General features: G+C 43.4%; 1 protein-coding gene, 1 long non-coding RNA gene, 1 other non-coding gene and 1 pseudogene across 8 annotated transcripts in view; 2 read left to right on the top strand and 2 right to left on the bottom strand.

The window, feature by feature from the left end:
- FAM161A (FAM161 centrosomal protein A) overlaps positions 1-9,959 on the bottom strand; it is a 31,904-nt gene extending 21,945 nt beyond the window's left edge. For 3 of the 5 annotated variants that reach the window (XR_003438237.1, XM_027131794.1, XM_027131792.1), the window contains exon 1: positions 9,643-9,856. Coding sequence is in view for 4 of the 5 variants with exons in the window: in XM_027131794.1 (XP_026987595.1) it covers positions 9,643-9,831 (189 nt within the window). In the remaining variant the exon portion in view is untranslated. Of the gene's footprint in view, positions 1-9,642 lie in introns of all 5 variants that reach the window. The other 2 variants (XM_027131793.1, XM_027131791.1) reach the window with 1 other exon arrangement.
- LOC113633670 (U6 spliceosomal RNA) lies at positions 5,619-5,725 on the bottom strand. Its single transcript, XR_003438294.1, has one exon. It is a non-coding gene; the product is annotated as a U6 spliceosomal RNA (small nuclear RNA).
- On the top strand, positions 9,669-11,635 carry LOC113633551 (uncharacterized). 2 transcript variants are annotated; one of them, XR_003438239.1, is made up of 4 exons: positions 9,669-9,737; positions 10,208-10,451; positions 10,933-11,024; positions 11,585-11,635. It is a non-coding gene; the product is annotated as an uncharacterized LOC113633551 (long non-coding RNA). The 2 variants fall into 2 exon arrangements; XR_003438238.1 differs by lacking the exon at positions 9,669-9,737 and having other exon boundaries at positions 9,988-10,451.
- Positions 11,636-15,656: 4,021 nt separating this feature from the next.
- LOC113633472 (serine/arginine repetitive matrix protein 1-like) lies at positions 15,657-16,700 on the top strand (annotated as a pseudogene).
- Positions 16,701-18,254: the final 1,554 nt, after the last annotated feature.

Here is an 18,254-nt window from a genome sequence, read left to right on the forward strand (position 1 = left end):
GAGATCCAATCTGATAAGACTCTAGAAAATAAATCTGAGTAGTGTCTCCCAGGAAAATTCAGAAGAGTCAGTTGTAAATAATATTTATAGATATAATATTTTAATGGGCTAAAAACAGTGTACAGGAGGCCAGTGTTTTACCACTTGGGATAACTTAGAGAAAACGAAGGAAAACAAGTTTCCTTCAGTAGAAACAGTGTGCAGAAATTTATTGCCAAATAAATTGGAGAATTGCTTTATGAGTCATACAACTCAATTAAGAGAATTTTCTGATATCTTTTGCTGTTCCTGTATGTGTTCTTCACCATTACCTTCTTAGCTGTGGGAACAAGTACTTTGTTAATTTTGTCATTCATTCAATATTTAGAGACACCCAGCACTCAGCTAGCTGCTGAAAGATACAAATCAGATGAAAACTCCACCTTCGAGAAGCTTCCAGCTAGTTTAGGACAGGACATGTAGATAAATAATTGATAGCAGACTCTGGATGAGACAGAACTCCTGATTCCTGCCCACGAGTTGCTCCCAGCTGAGCAGGTAGACAGATGAGTGACCATGTATGTTACAATATCAGAGACCATGAGAGCTCACAGAAGGAATACCTAATTCTGACTGGGGGAAAGAAGAGACAAAATTTGCAGAGGTGAGCCAGACGGGAGACATAAGGCTGGATAAGGACAAAGTTTGCCAGAGCAGGGAAACAGTGAAAAACAGAGAAACTGAGGCACAGTGCTAGAACATTCATCATGTTACTTCATGATGATGCAACTGGCAGGTACTCTGTCCTCGGTGAGGAAACTGAGGCTCAGAGGAGTTAGGTGACCTGCCTACAGTCACACAGCTAGTAAGTAGAGCTGGGATCCAATCCCAAGTCTATTAGGCTCCAAAGACACACCACACTCCTCCCAAGGGCAGGAGGGTTTTTAGCCACAAGAGGAAGGAACAGGCATGCTGTGCTCGGAGAGAGGTATATAGTCTGAGTGGGGGTGGGGAATAGGGCATATGGAGCACAGGAGGATGGGAAGCAAGGTGAAAGAGGCATGTCAAGAGTCCCAACCAAGGGACCTCCTTGGTGGTCCAGTGGTTGAGAATCTGCCTTCCAATGCAGAGGATGTGGGTTCGATCCTGGTCAAACTAAGATCCCACATGCCATGGGGCAACTAAGCCTGGGCACCACAACTAGTGAGCCCACGTGCCACAACTACTGAGCCTGTGCTGCACTACAACTAGAGAGAAGCCCACATGCCACAACGAAGAGCCTGTGCACTGCAACGAAAGATCCTGAGTGCTGCAACAAAGACCTGACACAGCCCAAAATAAATAAATATTTAAAAAAAAAAAAAACCCAACCAAGAGTACCAAGAGTCCAGGGGGCCAAGCCACAGGCAACAGGAGCCTTAAAGGATGTGAGCAGAGGAGAGACATGGTCAGTAACACTCAGAAGGACTCTCTGGTAGCAAGTGAGGTGTAGTGAAGGGAAGCAAGGTTGGCGGCAGTTCATGGGCTACTGCAAGGGTCCGAGTTAGAGGTATTAAGGGCAGAATTAGGGAACAGCACCAGGAACACAAGAAAGGAGGCTACCTTGGGAGATTTAAGAAGCTGAATCATCAACTTGATAATAGCCTGGACTGTGGGCAAGAAATTGAAAAGGTTTCTGTTTGGAGTGCCGTATGTCTAGGTAGATGATGGGGCTTCCATTCATTAATATAGGGAATACAGGGAGGAAGAGTATTTTAGGGAAAGGAAACTAATCTCTGTTTTAGACACACTAAGTGTGAGAGGATAGTAGGGCAGCCAACTGTATAGGAAACAGGGGGGAAAATAGGTCTGGAGACCTGGTAAGAAGGCTGGGCTGGAGATGGAGATATGGGAGCCAGCAATGCACACAGAAGTGCAGGTGCATCCTTGGGTGTGGATAAGGCTGCCTGTGGGCAATGAGAGGCAAGAACCTGAGGATGGAAATGTTGGCAAACACCAGCATCTAAATAAGCAGTGACAGGAGGACTAACATGAAATGGACAGTGGTCATGAGAGATACAAAGGTCTAGTTGAAACTGAGCAGAACCCTGTGGGGTCCTCCTCGGCACAGAAGTCTTTCTGTGTCCCCATTTCAAAGGGCAGATTCAAACAGTAACTAATTCGAGGAGTGAGGGAATGCAGAAACAAAGGAAAAACAGTCAAGAAACAGTAGTGGAGGAAAGCGGAGGGTCCTGGTTCCTTCTCAAGGGATATACATAACAATCTGATACGAATCTCTGAGTTCTTCTACAGGAACTAAGACCCCCACCCAGGTGGAGGATGGTAACTTTAGGCTAAGCCTAAGCACATGGCCCCAGACTGGCTGGAACCAGAAGGCTGACGACTGAGATTCCTGGAACACCACCCTGTTACCTCCCCATCAACCAATCAGAGAAAGGTTACACACCCTGCAGCCCTCCCCCCTAATTCTGCCTATAAAAACTCTTCCCCATCAGGGGAGTTTGGGCTTTTTGAGCACAAGCCGCCTATTCTCCTTGCTTGGGGCTGCAATAAACCTTTCTCTGCTCCAAACTCCACTATTTTGGTTTGTTTGGCTTCACTGTGCATTGGGCACACAAACTTGAGTTCAGCAACAAAGTGATAAGGGTATTTAAAAAAAGGGAGCTTTGGGCTTCCCTGGTGGCGCGGTGGTTGAGAGTCCGCCTGCCTATGCAGGGAACACGGGTTTGTGCCCCGGTCCGGGAAGATCCCACATGCCGCGGAGCAGCTGGGCCCGTGAGCCATGGCTGCTGAGCCTGGGCGTCCGGAGCCTGTGCGTCCGGAGCCTGTGCTCCGCAACGGGAGAGGCCACAACAGTGAGAGGCCCGAGGCCACAACAGTGAGAGGCCCGCGTACCGCCAAAAAAAAAAAAAAAAAAAAGAAAGAGGGCCTCCCTGGTGGCGCAGTGGTTGAGAGTCCACCTGCCGATGCAGGGGACACGGGTTCGTGCCCCGGTCTGGGAGGAACCCACATGGGCTCGTGAGCCATGGCCGCTGAGCCTGCGCATCCGGAGCCTGTGTTCCGCAACGGGAGAGGCCACAACAGTGAGAGGCCTGCGTACTGAAAAAAAAAAAAAAGAAAGAAAGAAGGGAGCTTTGGTTTGGTTTGAGTTTGGAAGATAAGGGGAGGCTTCCTAGAGGAGGTGATATTTGGGCTGAGTCAACGAATGGAAGAATCTGGAGGATCATGGAAAGTATTATATATGGGGAAAGAGGGAACAGGCACTCCAAAGGAAATGACGTTAGCAAAAGTGTTGGGGATGGGGGCGGTGGTGCGTGGTGGAAAGCAACGTGCACACAGCTGCAGGCTAAAAGGAAAGTAAAAATGCATAAAGCAATTTTGGGAAGCAAGCCTGGAAAGGGAAGTTAGGGCAAGCAGGCGGTGGTTTCTGTTTCTTGTCTACCACTGGCTCCTGACCACTCACGCGTCACCTGGTTTCAGCCCCTTTACAACCTTTCAACGCTGAAAGGGTTTGATGAAAGTTAAGTAACTTTTCAGTTTGGAGCGTTCTCGTGGCGTGGGGAAAAGATTACAGACGTGGTGTCAGCATTCTCATTCATGCCTAGGTTCTGCACTTCTTAGCCATGTGACGTGGGCCCTAGCCTTTTGAACTTCAGCTTTACGATACATAAAGTATGTGAGCCAGGTGTTAAACTGGTGTCTCAGCTCCAAAGCCGTGCTATGTGATGCTGGGCTTGGGACTCTGCAAACCGCATTTCCACTTTGCCAGCTGCTTCCCGCTAGACTCTGCTAACAGTGGGGCTACAGGGAGACTGCAAGGCTGGAGGAAGAAGCAGGGACTTATTCCTTCCTGTTAGTTCTCCATCTGCTAATCGCTTGTACCGCCCCAGCAGGGTTCCTCGTCCATCCTGGCGGCAGGAGCTCGTACTAGCAGAAGCGGCGGATTCCAGTTTGCAGTTTTTCCGAAGCTCACAGAATCAGCAAGATCACTTCAAGGGCTTACTGTTCCCTCTCTCTGCCTCCAGATATCTGAACAGCCCACCTGCTCACTCCTTCAGACCTTCACTCAAAATGTCATCTTCTCAGCAAGGCCTTCATTGACTACCCTGTTTGAAATTACAGCCTCTCCCCTGACTCACTGTCAGCCTCCCTTTGCTGCTTTCTCTCATAAGTACTCACCACCAACTGATATCTCTGCTGATTTGTGTACTGGATGCCTGCCCCCACCAAAAAGTGAGCATCACAAAAGCAAGCGTTTGTGTGCTTCGTTCAGTTGTGTCCCCAGTGCCTAGAAAAGTGCCTGGCCAATGGCAGACGCTCAATAAGTATTTGTTGGATGAGCCAATGTCCAGCTAAAACAATATTAAGTTTCTCCCAAGGGAAGAGGACAGGTATTCCCTCATAAAGACTGAATCAAAGAAATATTGGCTGCTTAAGAGTGATATCCTACTGAGTATTAAGGAAAGGGCTTATTTTCCAAAAACTACCATTGAAACAGAGTGGATATTCCAAAGACTCGCTTTTAGGCAAAAGCATCCACGTGCTCTCCATTCATTCTTTTAGAACATTCCTTAAAACAAGGCCTTATAACAATCATTTTCACAGAAAGGATGAAGTTTATTTGAACCTGGAAAAACTGTTTGAAAAAGATATAGAAGGGGGCTTCCCTGGTGGCGCAGTGGTTGAGAGTCCGCCTGCCGATGCAGCGGACACGGGTTCGTGCCCCAGTCTGGAAAATCCCACATGCCGCGGAGCGGCTGGGCCCTTGAGCCATGGCCGCTGAGCCTGCGCATCCGGAGCCTGTGCTCCGCAATGGGAAAGGCCACAACAGTGAGAGGCCCGCGTACCGCAAAAAAAAAAAAAAAAAAAAAAAAAGATATAGAAGGATGAGTAGCTTCTGAAGAGATGTGGCAAATGATAATTATACTTACGCATTGATTTTGCACAGTATCCATTCCATTTCAGCTTAATACTGGTAACACTAGCCTGAACTTTTCGGATAAACTGATATCACAGTGTTTTACCCAAAACAGATAAATGGTTAGTAAGCAACTTCCAACTCTAATTTCATCTTAAATTGTCTCCACACAGAAGGAAACATTTAGTAGTTCAAATAATCTAGGCCAAGGACATTATTTTCCAAGAGCCTAAAATAGCACCCTTTCCCTTTAATTGTTGAGCTTTCTGTGGAATGTTGTTGTACATGCAGCCACTAGATTACAGGATAATCTTCCCTAGATTGGCTTGACCCAGTTAGATGATGTCTCCTTCCAACACATGTTGCTTCATTAGTAATCAGCAGTCATAATTATTTGTGTTATAGTCGATCTACTATCATCTACAATTATGGAATTTTTATTTAAAAAGTTTTTTGCATTAAAGGGATTTGTAAGGAATGAGGCAGATCTAAATGTACATAAGAGAAAAAAAGCAAGTGGCAGAACAATATGTATCTATAAAATGCTACCATATATTAAAATATTATGTACACAGGAGACAGGAAAAAGCCCAGAATATATATCAGTTTCAAAACAGTGGCTACTGATGAGGAGGGAGGGGGGAACCAGATTTTCTTTTTGAGGGGAGAAGTGTTAAAAGGGCCTAAGCCTTATTTATAACATTTTTTTTAACATCTTTATAAAAATATGGAACACTTCACTAATTTGCGTGTCATCCTTGCGCAGGAGCCGTGCTAATCTTCTCTGTATCGTTCCAATTTTAGTATATGTGCTGCCGAAGCAAGCACGATATAACATTTGAAATTTTAAAAGGAGAATGTGTTCATGTATTACTTCTATAATTAAAATGTAACTTAAAAAAAAGAAAAAGAATGTTTTGTGAATATTAATACTAAATTTAAAAATGAACAATTTCTCATGGCTACTTGGTCTGCCTGGTACCTCCCGTGCTCCTTCTGGAAGTGGCTCTCACACTGCCCCAGAGATCCTGCCTACCTGTCCCTTGCTCTTCTACCTGCTCCCACCCCGACTCCCAACTGCCCATGATAATTCCTTTATTTCTTCAGTAAAAAAAAAAAAACCGTCAGAGGGAAGTTCCCTCATCTTCCCATCTACAAAACTGCCTGCCTTTGTGCCCCTTTGCTCCTTCCCTCCTGCTTCGGGGATGAAGTGTCCTTCTCTTAGCAGCATTTGCCCCTTTCCCTTAGCATTGAAACCAATGAATTGGAAACTTCCACACCCCTGCAATAATTCTTCTACCACTGTAGCTGGTCTTAATCTCTTTTGCCCCCTTTTTCTCTACCTGTTAAATGTCAAGGGTTTTAAGAGTTCTATACTAGGCCCCTTCTCTTCCTTCTCTGAAGTCTCCCCTTAAGTGACTTAATCCAGTGCTTCAAAAACGCTGAAAACTCCCAGATGGAGATTCTCCATCCCACACCCAACAGGACTACAGTTTCATAGGCCCAACTGCTTCCTACATCTTTCCACTTGGTAGTTTCACAGGTATCTCAAATTTACCATGTTCAAAACTGAAACCTTGATTCCCACCCAGCCCCTGAATCTATTCCTCCCCAAGTTACCCACAATTCAGTAAATGACGTTATCTTCTGTGCAGCTGGTCAAACCAGAAACGTGGGAATGAGCATTCTTGACTTCTTCCTTGGCCTTCACATCCAATCTAATCTAAGTCCTATGCAATCTGTCCATTTCTTCTTGGGCTCTAGGTCCAAGCCACCACTTCTGGCACCTGAATTACTGCAAAAGCCTCCTACCCAGTCTCCTTTCTTTGTCAAACCCTCCAATCATTCTCCACAAAGCCATCAGAGTCATCGTTTTAAAATGTAAATAGGAACATGTCAGATCTCTTAAAAGTCTTCAAGGACCTCTCACTGCACCTGCAATAAACACTAAACTCCTTACCTTGGTCTACAAGACCCTCCTTACGTCTCCAACCTCATCCCCTCCCCTCTCCCCATCTCTCTTCTCCAGTCCCATTGGCTTTCTTTCAGATCCTTAATCACACAAAACTCTCTCTCTTCCTATCTTTGGGCCTCTGCATATGCCACTCGCTTTGCCTGGAATGCTTTTCCCTCCCCCACTCTTCAAATGGCTGCTCTTTCTCATCAATCAGGCATTGGCTTAAATGTTAACTCACTGAAATAGGTTCCTTCCTATTTCTTTTTTTAATTATAGTAAACTGTTCATTTCTTTCCCAACATTTCCTGTCTTATAATCATTTGACTGTTCATTTTTTATTGTCTAACTTCCCCATCAGAATGGAAGCACTGTGACGACATAAGCTATGTCTGCTTCATTCACTACTGAATAGTCTGTGACTTGCACTTAATAAATGCTCAATATTTGTTGAAAAATAGAAGGCCATCCCATTAGGAAAGTCAGTGAAATTTTAACTGTGAATTATAGAATAGTGCTTTACCCATGTCATCATCAACCCCATAAAGGTCTATGAACTGTTATCTCCAACTGAGGCTAGATTCAAGAAATATGCCTTAGTGCCCTATATGGGCACAGAGTCCTACAAGGGGTGTGCATGGAGCCAGCGGTGGGGCGGGGGTTGCTTTGGCAAACCAAAGGACTTAAAGGGGCCTACTGTGACAGTTGGTTCTCTAATCAATTTTGTGTGGTGATTCTGGTAAGCTGAGTTTACTCCATCTTATAGATGACGAAGTTGAGACAAACTAACCTTTAAAAAACCAAGGTGGAGGGACTTCCCTGGTGGTGCAGTGGTTAAGACTCTGTGCTCCCAATGCAGGGGACACGGGTTCGAGCCCTGGTCCGGGAAGATCCCACATGCTGCAGAGCAACTAAGCCCGTGCGCCACAACTACTGAGCCCATGTGCCGCAACTACTGAAACCCGCGCACCTAGAGCCTGTGCTCTGCAACAGGAGAAGACACCACGAGAAGCCCGCACACTGCAACAAAGACCCAATGCAGCCAAAATAAATAAATAAATAAAACAAATAAATAGAAAAATAAAAAACCCAAGGTGGAGACCAAGCCAAACTGTGAAGAAGGCAAAGCTTGGCTCCTGCACTCTCCTTGGCTTTTCAGTGCTTTGTCTGCCAACCCCATGTCCTCTGACCATCAGGCCTTCTACAGTGGCAGCTTACCCAGATTTGCTTTTGGATCCTTCAAGTACAGTGGTCTCAAAACAGTGTCAAACTCCAAACTTAGCTTCCTTTTTTTTTTTTTTTTTTTTTTAGTAGGACCATGCCCCTTGGAAATTAGCTCATTAAACTAACCTCTCCTAAGGTGACGTTTCTCATACAGATCTGCAGTTTACCAGGACACTCTGGAAGTATACCTGTGATTACAGAACTGACTGCTTCCTCCACCACAGCAAGCCAAAGTAGAACTTAATCTTTGCGAGAGTTGTTCAAATAACAGTCCCACTGGCAGTTGCTATCATTATTACTAATTTATACAAACTGTCCTTTAGCTATAACATACTCTCTCATTTGGTTATCATAATAGCCCAGTGAGACAAGAAAGAGAGACAGTTATTATAGTTCTTTTACAGATAAGGAAACTGAGATTGAAGGAAGTTACTTCTGAATATCAACTAGCAAATGAACAGATCCTAGCCCAGGACTCCAAATCCTTTTTCTCCATTCAAATCTTTTTCCAACATCAGTTTGCCTCCTTCGTTGGCTCCTGAAATTTGTGTTGAGGGGAAGCTTTACCATGAATGAATCTGGTCCTAGGTCACTGACCCTGGTTCATGTTCAGGGTCTCAATCTGCCTTACTCTGGATAACCTCAAGTAGTTTATCTGTTGGTAAAATACTGCCCATAAAAGGTGTTGCTACAGATTTTCTCATTAACAGTTTTAGTGTAGATTAAAGAGATTAGAATTCCAAAATATCCAGTAATTTCTATTAGCCCTAGACCACAATGATTTGAATCTGAGAAGCTTTGGACAAATGGTATTAAGAATCTTTGGGGTTAAGGAGGTTTATGTCTGCAGATTGCTAGTTAAAATTCAAGGTTCCCATCTTTTAAGTGAATAGAGCCGATGGCAGACTTGACTCTCTACCTGGTAGACAGGTGGTCACAACACATTTGACACTGAAAATTGATCAGTGAAAAAGCTGTCTCACCCCACCCTTAAGAGCCGAGTGGAAACATTGGAACCTCGGTAATTTGTTTCTCTGGAGGCTTAACTATATTTGTCTGATTTACCCAGCGAACTCTTGCTGGTTTTAAACATCATCTCTCATGTTCTGTATTAAAATGCACGAATAACCAAGACATCAAGATGACAACAAAACACACCTGACAGCACAGCTGATTCACCTGCGTTTTATGGGTTATCCTCTATGGATAGAACAGTTTTCCTCAAGTTGAAAAGAAAAAGAAAAGCAAATATCTACTCCCAACAGATGCTGGGGCATAAGGAGTAAAGTTCTGTACTTTTCACTCTCTGGAAACAGACTAACGTAAATGCTCTCCAAGAAATTTTTACAACAATCTCTTTAGTTAAAGTTAAAAGACTTTTCAACGCCTTGGTTTTGAGTATTTTCCGTGGGAGCACAGAGAACGTGGTGGGCCAGGCTCACCGGTAGGGAGGGATCTGGACAGGGCGCGCGTTTCCCAGCCCTCGCCTCACCAGCGAGGTCGCCGACCAGCCTCCAGCTGCACCCCCCGGGGCCTAGCCCCAGCCCACTTCCCGCCCCTGCATTACCGGCGCCCGCGCCAGCCCCGCTGCCTCTTCCTCCTCCTCTTCCGTCTCCTCCAAGGCCGCTGCCGCCGCCGACAGGGACTCTACGGGGTCTTTGCGTTCGTAATGGGTGACCCGCGCTCCGGTGCTGGGATTGACCGGGGTTTGGAGACTGCTGGCCGCCAGCTTCGCTGCTCGGTGCGAGGCGGCCATCACCACGCCACCGAGGCCTGAGCGCCCGCGCTGGCCCGGGGCGTGGAAGCCGGCGCGGCCGTAGGCGCCCGATGGCTCCTTGCTTGGGGAGGTGGTTACTAGGGGTCCGGTAACTAGGGACGCTACAGGTGCCGCTAGGGGCCAAAACTCACTCAAAACCGGCGCCCGCTGCGGGAGGCCCGAAGTGGGGGCCTCCTGGATAGCGGGAATCAGTATTGAATCTTTGCTGGTTTAGAGGGCTGGTGGGCAGAATAGGGCACCTCTTACTCTACTTCGCGCTTCACTGCCTAAACGCAGGCTTCTCACATTATACTAATGAAACGACACGTTTTGTGAGTGAAAAAGCGCATTTTTATTCATTGAAATAACCTGTTAGGAGGAGACGGCGGCGGCAGAAGAAAGCTGGGGATGTTATCACGTTGCGGCCTCAGGACTGGAAGGTTTGCATGCCGCTACCCAACATGGCTCCCCCGGAAGCCAGAGAATGGGAGTCCAGTACCTTCTACTCTGATTGACTTGAGAGCTAGCAGAAATCGACCAATCCGGAGGAGGCTGCTAGCTATCCCTTCTCGGCTGACCAATAAAAGCCCAGAGTTGGGTGGAGCCTGGTCCACCCACCAGTGAGTGAAAGTGCAAGTGTATGGACCGCGTGTTTGCTCCTTGGGTTGCTCAGCTTTATAGTGGTGGGGGTCGGAGGGCGAGAGCGTCCAGCAGTAGCCACAGACAAGTGTCATCTCCATCTCACCCCCATCAACATCTCCCACCTGGGATGTGGGTGCTTCAAATGACGCCTTCCCCCTACACCACGCGCCTGGAAGAGAGGCCTAGCTTTAAAATAGCAGGCGTGGTGCAGTCCAGGCACCTGATACCTAAAGCCCCTATCTCCTGAGGCTGAGGCTGCAGCAACCTTCCCCTCCCTTTCTTCAGCTTCCTCCCGCTCCCTGCCCTACAACCTGCCACCGCCACCACAAAAGTAGAGTATGCAGCGTGCGATGTCTAGAACCCTTCTCTGAGATCTGAGCCCTTTATACCAAGTCTTTCTTGTTCGCTGGTCTGGAGTGTGAGAACTTGCAAAATCCCCTATTCCCTCACCTTCTTCAGGCTGCTCTTTGTTTTGACTGAGCATTTGCTTCGACCACTGGAACAGATGCTGGCTGGATTCTGAGCAGAAGCCAGAGTTGGAAGCCCATGAGGTATGGATGCCCCAAGTGACCAGAGAAGGGACTTCCAGTCATTTGCATGCAGCTAGTTCTGTGGCTGCACGTCCCCCTCTTGGGATTCGTTTTAAGTCCGACCCAAAACCAGCAAGACAGGTCTACGTGCTGAAGCACTGCAAATGGAAGATTAGGCTAGAATACGATAGAAGGAATGAGTGTGGAGGACACATTGTATGTGTTTATAGAAGAGCAGAAAAGCTTCCACTCATCAGCAGTATTCTAAATTTGCAGATATATTTTTAAAATTGTTTTAATTGAAATATAGTTGATTCACAATGTTGTGTTAGTTTCAGATGTACAGCAGTCATTCAGTTATATATACATAAATTTGCAGATATCTAATAATATAGCCTCAAAATATATACAGCAGAAATGGACAGATCTACAAGAAGAAAATGACAAATCTTACATCATCATAGGAAGAATTATTTTTGTATTGAGATGTAACATACACAGTGCAATGAATATATCTTAAATGTATAGTTGGGAAACCTCCCTGGACGTTCAGTGGCTAAGACTCTGTGCTTCTAATGCAGGGGGCCCAGTTTGATCCCTAGTCAAGGAACTAGATCCCACATGCTGCAACTAAGAATTCACATGCCACAACTGAAGATCCCACATGCCACAAGGAAGAGCCCGTGTGCTGCACCCAGCACAGCCAAATAAATAAACAGATATTTTTTTTAAGTGTACAAAAAAATATATTGCTGGATGCGTTTTGACAAATGCGTACACTCATGAAATCATATTAAGAGATAGAACATTTCAGTCATCCTGGAAAAATCCCTTGTGCCCCTTCCCAGTCTGTTCCCCATTCCACATTCCCTTGACTGTTATAGAACTTCATATAAATGGAATCATACTGTATGTACTCCTTTTGCTCTTAACTTCTTTTGATCAGCATACTGTCTTTTGGGGATTCATCCATGTTGTATATATGAGTAGTCTGTTCCTTTTTAATTGCTGAATAGTATTCTTTGCTGAGATAATAGTTTTCCAATACTGGAAGAATTTTCCTCATTATTTTGTGCTATTCATAATGTAACAGTTACAGTCAAGGCATACTCTTAAATTTAATCCGTGCCATTAACATTGTCTTTATCACTTTCTTAAGTTTATTCACTCATTTATTGTTTCCATTTTTTCAGCTGTCAGTTTGGGTCCTTCAGGAAGATGATACCAGGAAGGAGTTAGAAGTGAAAGAGAGTTATTGGGGGAAGTTCCTGTGAAAGATAAAGGGACGGGAGTAGGAATGTTTTCAGGACAAGATATATTCTGACACCTTAGAAAAGAGAGGGAAAGGAGAATAATTGTGTAGGTGAAGGTTGAAACTACAGTGAAGGTCTGAGAAAGTCTCAGCCAGGTAAAAAGAGAACTCCAGCACAAAGATTGCTCATAGAGGAGACATGGCCAGACCCTACCAGCCCTGCCATCTGAATCATTGGCTAGCACTCCCTCTGAAGAGCAAGTTCTCAAATGGAACACTGTGAGAAAACCCTGAAGTGCTGTGGTTGCTGGCTGTTGGCCAGTGTTATGCTGGTAAATGTTTGATGACTGGCTCTCTGGGAGAAAGTGTGTGTGTATGTGATTGTACTTATAAATTTTAGTAATATAAAGAATTGTAGCACACAACTTATAAATAAAACATACTCTTTACTGTAAATCCCTCACAATTGATTCTCCCAGAGTACTTTCATTGGTTTTTGCTGAACTCATATCTATAGCCAACCTATGGTTGCAACTGGTGAATGTAGTTCCAGCATGAATGCTGGTTGATATTTTTGTTTATATTAATGACTAAGATGAAAGTGAAACAACCAACATGTATGTCAGAATTTCACTTGTCTGCCAATGTGTGAGTAACTTTTTTGCTAGAATAGATAAATACTTTTCTAATACTAAAAGAATTTTCCTTAAATTTTTGTGCTGTTCACAATGTGACAGCTACAGACACCACACACTAAGTTTTTTCTGTATTATTAGCATTTTCCTCATTGTTCTAAGTTTAAAAGCCAACCTGTAGCACTCGCTGATTTCCATGATGTCAGTACCCTCGCCAAGGCCAATTTCAAGTAACCAGTGTGACATCACTGAACATGAACTTGGGGAATGATGCCCAATAGGACACCATTATATAGTTTTTCCACCATACAGATAGAGTAGATGCAAATAATCTTGAGAGCCTAAGTATAAGTAAAATGTAGTAACAGAAGAGGAAGTGAAGAGTTTTGAGAAATTATCTTTGTTTTGAATATAATTTATTTAATTACAATTTAGCAAAACTTAATTTTTAATAATGGCTGTGTTTAACAAACAGTTTGCAAATACCCTGAAATTTTTACAGTCAGGTCTTTAAAGCCAGTACTAACAGGCCCCTGCACACTGCTGTGTCAATTGACTGCACTCCTCACAGCAGAGCCTGTCTTTAAAGGAGATCTAAGCAGGTCAGCTAGTTGACTGCCACATTTGCTATTGTGAATAAAGCAGCTATGAAAAGTCCTGTAAGTGTCTTTGATACATTTGTGTATACATGGAGGGATAGAAGATTTGAACAGCACAATTTATAATTAGGTAACATATGTCTATTAGAAAATATATTTTTTCTAATATGTATATAAATATATTTTATATATTATATTATAGAAATAAATTTATATAAATATATATATAACAATTGGAGAATATATATTATCTTAGGAACATTATAAAAAGAAACCACAGCACTCAGCCATAAAGCTAGCCTCAACAGACTTCAAAGCATTAATATTATACAGTTAACATTCTCTGATCACTTAATGCAATTAAGTTAGACATTAATTTTTTTTAAAAACTAGAAAAGGCTTTCAGTTTGGAAACTCTAAAATACTTCTAAAAAACAATTTATGGGTTACAGAAGGATTAATGACAGAAATTATAAAATATATAGTAAGTATATATACGTAAATTATATATGAAATAAATATATTTATTAATATATTAATATTATGTTCCTTAGAAACCACTTAAATGTATATTAAATAAATAGAAACCATATATTAATTATATTTAAATTTACATATTAATATACAAAATGTAATATTATATAATTATATTCATTTGTGATAGTATATTAATGTATTTAATAAAATATTTTAAGTGGTTTTTAAGCCATGTGTTAGAGTAATTTTTTGGGAGGGAGGGCTGCTCTGCATGGGCTGTGGGATCTTCGTTTCCCAGCCAGGGATCAAACTGGAGCCCTCCGCAGTGAGAGCACAGAGTCCTAACCACCAGACGTCCAGGGAATGCCCTGGAGTAATTTTTTTAATGCAGAAATAGATAATTTGAACACTGGATTATCAGATAGCTTCCAAAATTCTTCAGATGACTCTAATCTTTTACAGGTTGGAGAACCAAGGCTCTAATTCTTCTCTAGGATACCTAACTATTTGCTCAGTTCCATTTGCTCTCTGGTCCTCTGGCTCGCTGCTGTAGTAGCAAAGTAGCATCTCTTGTGCTAAAGCAATACTGCCTACACCCACAGAGGCTCTCGCCACTTACACCACTTCCAGACTCAGGTGAAGCACTGAGCTTTTGTGCTTCCCCAGCAGCTGACTGGAGGCACTGGGCAAGGATCAACGTGCTAGGATAAGCTTTGACCAATGAGAGATATGAAACTGGCAAATATATTTCTTTCCCTTCCTTTACCTGATAGACTCTTCTAAGGCAGGATGATCCTATGGAGATGTCTGGGCAAGTCACTGATGACAAGAAACCGATCTTTTTTTTTTTAAAGAAATGGCCAGCTTAGTAATTCATACCTTTGTATTGGTTTTCCATCTTTTGCTGTCTCATTTCCCTTTCTTCTACATTCTTGATGTCCTGAGATTGAATGACCCAATAAAATATTAGTAGATTTTTAAAAATAATAAAATAAAAAATAATATTACATAAAATATATATGTAACATATATTTATATAATGTATAAATTAACATATAATTTTATAATATAATTATAATACAGGTGGCTTCAAACCACTTAAAATGTATTAAATATATATATGTATGTGTGTGTGTGTGAGTGTGTATATATATATATATATACATATATATATACATAATCTCCCATGCACCTTGGGATAGGGAGTGTTCTCAGAGCAGTATGACTCCTGGATTCTTCCACAGAACAAGTGCAGGATAAGATCATTGGTTCAACAACAAACTACTGAAGTAGCTGAAATGTGCAGAATGCTTAGAAAAATAAGGCAGACATGGGAAAAATAAATTTTGAGGTTCAAAAGCCTTGGATAACAAAATGAGTTACAGAAATCCTTGGGTTTAAAGAGAATGTTATGGGACTTCCTTGGTGGTGCAGTGGTTAAGAATCCACCTGCCAATGCAGGGGACATGGGTTCGAGCCCTGGTCCAGGAAGATCCCACATGCTGCAGCAACTAAGCCCACGCACCACAACTACTGAGCCTGCGCTCTAAAGCCCACGCACCACTACTGAGTACATGCGCTGCAACTACTGAAGCCCACACGCCTAGAGCCCATGCTCCGCAACAAGAGAAGCCACCGCAATGAGAAGCCCACGCACTGCAACAAACAGTAGCCCCTGCTAGCCGCAACAATGAAAACCCAACGCAGCCAAAAATAAATTTATTTTTTAAAAAATAAAGAGAATGTTATGACTGAGTTTAGTCAACCAACTGGAAGTGAAGGGCTGAACCAAGATGGAAATTATTCTTTGCATCTGAAGTGTAGTACCATCACCTTATTAGGTCACAACAGAGTGACCCAGTGTGGCTCTGGCCCAATTCTCTTGGCTGTTTTTGGAGAATCCAGGCTCTAAAATGATGCGAATCAACCAAACTGGCGTTTTGAATGAAAAAAAAAAATTCTACAGAGTTTATGGGAGAACTGTGGCCCCTCCACAAGAAAATATCGCTGGAATCCCTTTCACTTTCCTAGACCTGAAGAAAGAAGAAAGGAAACAGACAGATTGAAGAAAAATTGCCACCTATGAAAAAAGCAAGACAAAGAAAAGAGAGATAAAGAAGAAAAAGAAAGCAGTAGAGAGAAAAGGTAGAGATCTTGAAGTCTAAGAAGACTCCAGTCCAGATCTCCTACCCTAAAAGACAATCCTGCCCAGTCAGGACAGAGAGAAAGCAAAATCATGTTCAGCCTTTCTCATCAAAGAACCAAGAGCCAGAGTCCTTCCTCTGCTCCAGAAAAGAACACTCCAGCACTCCCGGAACCTTCAGTACAAGTGACCACTTCTGACACTTAGTGATATCCTGAAATTTCCCCAGCCTGAAACTGTACCAAAGCTAAAGGACATTCTCTGGAAAAAAAAAAAAAAAAATTCCAAAAACCAAAGGAATAGGAGAAGAATCAACCAAAATCTCACGCTTCTTCTCATACTTGATCTTGCTGGTGCTACAGATCCCATCAAGATCATATTCACCTAGAAGACAGCTAAGCCCAAGGAGGCAGCCATCACCTGGAGGAAGAACTCCACCAAAGCATAGACGGAGCAGATCTCCAGTGAGATGAAAAAGGCACTCATCAGCATTCTTGTCTAGGAGTAGTTCATTGTCCACTTTCTCTTGTGTCGGGTCACTGACAAAGAAGTCTCCCAAGAGGACCTTCAGCCCCCTTGAAAAACTGGTAGTGAAACAGGAGGGAAGGAGGCAGGGCACAACCTTTAACAGAACGGCATAGCCCGAGGACGTGACATAAACTGATTAGAACCAAATAGGTCCAAGATGGTGGATGAGTCGACTTCCACTAGCCCTTGAGCCTCAGTATACGCTCATTGTAACACATCAGCAAGCTAAATGACACACCCACAGGTGCCATGACAGTTCCAAGGCCAACCATAATGGTCAAAGAATGGGAGGTGGCCCAATTCCTGGAAATCCCCACCCCTTCCCCAAAATAGCTGGACCACTCCTCCCACTCATTAGCCTATGAAATTACCCACCCCTATAAAAACTGACAACCCCATACCCTGATGCCACTCTTGCCTTCTGAGATGGCCTACACTCCATCTGTGGAATGTGTTTCTCTCTAAATAAACCCACTTCTTACCTATCACTTTGTCTCTCACAGAATTCTTTCTGCAGCAAGACGTCAAGAACCTGAGCTTCGTTAAGTCCTGAGACCAGGTATGTGATCTCAGTTAAAAGACCGTGGGTTCAAGTCCCGATCTGAGTTGCATGGTTTCAGCAGGTTATCTCCTTCAAGTCCTCCAAGGCAAAAGCACCAAACATCACCTACAGCAACTCTACCACCAGAAATTCATCATTCCCCAGCACCCAGCAGCAAAGCCCTACAAGAAAAAGTTGTATTTCTGTTTCTCCAGGGAGAACTTCAGGTAAAGTGACAAAAAGTGATAGAAGTGACAAAAAGTGATAAGAGTACTGAGAATAAAATAGAATACTACTCAGCCATAAAAAAGAATCTAAAAAAACCAACAAAGTAATGAATATAACAAAAAAGAAGTAGACACAGATAGAGAGAACAAACTAGTGGTTACCAGTGGGAGGAGGAGGGGCAATGTAGGGGTAGGGGAGTAGAAGATACAAGCTATTGGGTGTAAGATAGGCTCAAGGATGTGTCGCACAACATGGCGAATATAGCCAATATTTTGTAATAACTGTAAATGGAAAGTAACCTTTAAAAATTGTATAAAATAGGGACTTCCCGGGTGGGCCAGTGGCTAAGACTCCATGCTCCCAGTGCAGGGGGCCCAGGTTCGATCCCTGGTCAGGGAACTAGATCCCACAAGCCGCAAATAAGAGTTCATAATAAGAATTCACATGCCACAACTAAAAGATCCCGCATGCCACAACTAAGACCCGGCACAGCCAAATAAATAAATAAATATTTTTTTAAAAATTGTAGAAAATAAAACAGAAAAAGAAAGTACTGAGAAAAGAGGCTCCCTCATCTAGAAAAGTAGAGTTCTCTGAATCAGAGGACAAAGGTGGCAAAATGGCTGCTGCATTTTCTGTGCAGCAGAGACACCAAATCAGACGACAAAACCAGCTCCTCCTCAGATGATGATGGTGATGATAGACCCAGAAGTCCTACATGAGAAATGGTGAGGTAGGCAGGTAGCAATTCAGAATGCCTCTCTATCACCACAGAAGTGCCAGAAAGAGATTTTCCCTTTTAGATAAGTCCCTCCCCACCACCCACCAGAAGGCACGGTTTTCCTTCT

The sequence above is a fragment of the Aethalodelphis obliquidens genome, unplaced genomic scaffold (assembly GCF_003676395.1).
Source record: "Aethalodelphis obliquidens isolate GAN/ISIS:26980383/991018 unplaced genomic scaffold, ASM367639v1 scaffold40, whole genome shotgun sequence".
NCBI lineage: Eukaryota > Metazoa > Chordata > Mammalia > Artiodactyla > Delphinidae > Aethalodelphis > Aethalodelphis obliquidens.